We start from the raw sequence: 2,024 nt of genomic DNA on the forward strand, positions 1-2,024 counted from the left end.
TTCAAGCGGGCCAAGTTTAGGGCGAATGAGTCCAAACTGAGAAGTGTCTCCCAGCATTAACCACGACATTAGAAGTAAAAATTGATCCACAAGGCGCACGGGGAACCACTTGAGTAAGCACATGGACAGTCCAAAAGTTGATCTCCCTATCATCTCTTGAGGCAAAACGTGCACCTGCAACACTTGAACCAAAAGTTGCTTGCTTTAATTTTCAAACCTTAATTTATTTTATACATGATGATATCATTCATGACAACATCCCATAACCTAAAATGAAATACTCAGACTATTTCTTTCCAGAGAGGAAAGGAAAAAATTACAAAGTATATTAAACTTTATGATTATGTGAATTTTCAGCTGGCTATGACCAATCTTGCGCATGCATACGAGTTCCAAGAAAGTTAGAGAACAAATAAAGATGGAAATATATTATGCAAAGAATGATTATGTATATATATTAAGCAAAAACTGATCTGGTAAGCAACTTCGTATATAAGCACATGTGGATTAGTTGCTATAACAAAAGCAATGTCAACCACTGGATCATTACTCTATATTATGCAAATTAAAGTTAAAAAGTTAAGGTATATATGCTGACCGTATCTCTAACGACGAGGGAAGGTCGAGCATTGTAGTTGCAGAGATCTAAAGATACCTCCATGCCTGAGTTCCCGCAGCCAACAACAAGCACGTTCTTGTCACGAAACAGCTCCCCGGTCTTGTAAGAGCTTGAGTGAAAGATTGGTCCTCGAAAACCATCCATTCCTTCAATATAAGGCACAACTTCCTCAGCATTTTCACCCGTCGCAACAATCAGCCACTGACACAGATACACAGTCTCCTCTTGTTTGAGCCCTTGCTGAGTCTTGACTCGCCACAACCTACTAAGATGATCATACTCAGCATTAACCACAGTGGTGTTGAAAACTGGGTCCAAGCCGAAATGGTTTGTGTAGGTCTCCAAGTAGGTTAAAAACTGCTGTTTGGTTGGATAGGTAGGGAAATTAGAAGGGAATGGCATGAGAGGGAGCTGACAGAATTGTTTAGGGAGATGAAGCCGGAGACGATCGTAGGTTTTGAGCTGCCACAAAGAAGCTATGCAATTAGCCCTTTCGAGAATCAAGCTTGGGACTCCTTTTTCTGTAAGACAAGCCGCTGTGGCTAGCCCTGATGGACCAGCACCAACTATGACTGGTCCAGGCACCATTATGCGTCTAGCTGCTGATATTGCGGCCTTCTTATTGTTAAAATGATCATGAACCCTCTTGCCTTCTACTTCTTTCAAGTGATTATTATTATCCATTATCAGCAAACCCAAGAACCAAAACCCACAATAGTACTACTACCACTTAGCAAGTTAAACAAGTAGTTGATGATGATGAAGATGACCAGGAATCTAAATCAGTAGTAAAATTTTATATGTATCTAGTATATGGGGATATTGGGTTCAAATTTTGAGACATGGTTTTATCTTATCTGATCCACAAAGGGATTTGACGGAGATATTGAGCGAAAATTTTCCAGGATTTGAGGGAGAATATAGATTATTGAGAGAGTCTTATCTATTTTTTGCGAAATTATTGAGGGCCTGGTCTCTCTAGGCTATTTTGCAGAACCAAGAATAGGGCTTATTTATACAAGTGGCAGTCAGTAGCCAAGGGTGTAATTAAACAGGCATTGTCATAGTAATAACTAACCTTTAACAAACAACAAACTCTTCTTCATTCATATTCACCGACTAATTGGACGAAGGGAACAAAATGCATATATACAAATAGTCAAAGTCTGGTTACTTATATAAAGACAAGTAGCTAATTCTATTGTGACACATACAGAAACTACACAACTCGATCGATCAACACCAGTTAGTGTTTTGGGACGACTTGCGGTTTTCGTCGACCAATAATTTCCAGGTATGGGATATTTTATTTATTTATTTTTCTTTTTTAAGTGCTTACTCTTAATGCTTGTGGATGCTTGAAGCTTTTGTTTGAGGGACCCACAAAATTGTGGGTTTCTGTCGA

At 39.0% G+C, this 2,024-nt stretch overlaps 1 protein-coding gene across 1 annotated transcript; it reads right to left on the bottom strand.

The window, feature by feature from the left end:
- LOC18055899 (indole-3-pyruvate monooxygenase YUCCA2) lies at positions 1–1,378 on the bottom strand (the record flags this gene model as incomplete). Its single annotated transcript, XM_006451086.2, has 2 exons — positions 599–1,378; positions 1–174 (listed from the first exon to the last, which is right to left on the bottom strand). Coding segments are annotated over exons 1-2 (879 nt in total), but the record flags the coding sequence as incomplete, so codon positions are not given.
- Between the last annotated feature and the right edge of the window lie 646 nt (positions 1,379–2,024).

The sequence above is a fragment of the Citrus clementina genome, unplaced genomic scaffold, assembly GCF_000493195.1.
Source record: "Citrus clementina cultivar Clemenules unplaced genomic scaffold, Citrus_clementina_v1.0 scaffold_1, whole genome shotgun sequence".
Taxonomy (NCBI): Eukaryota; Viridiplantae; Streptophyta; class Magnoliopsida; order Sapindales; family Rutaceae; genus Citrus; species Citrus x clementina.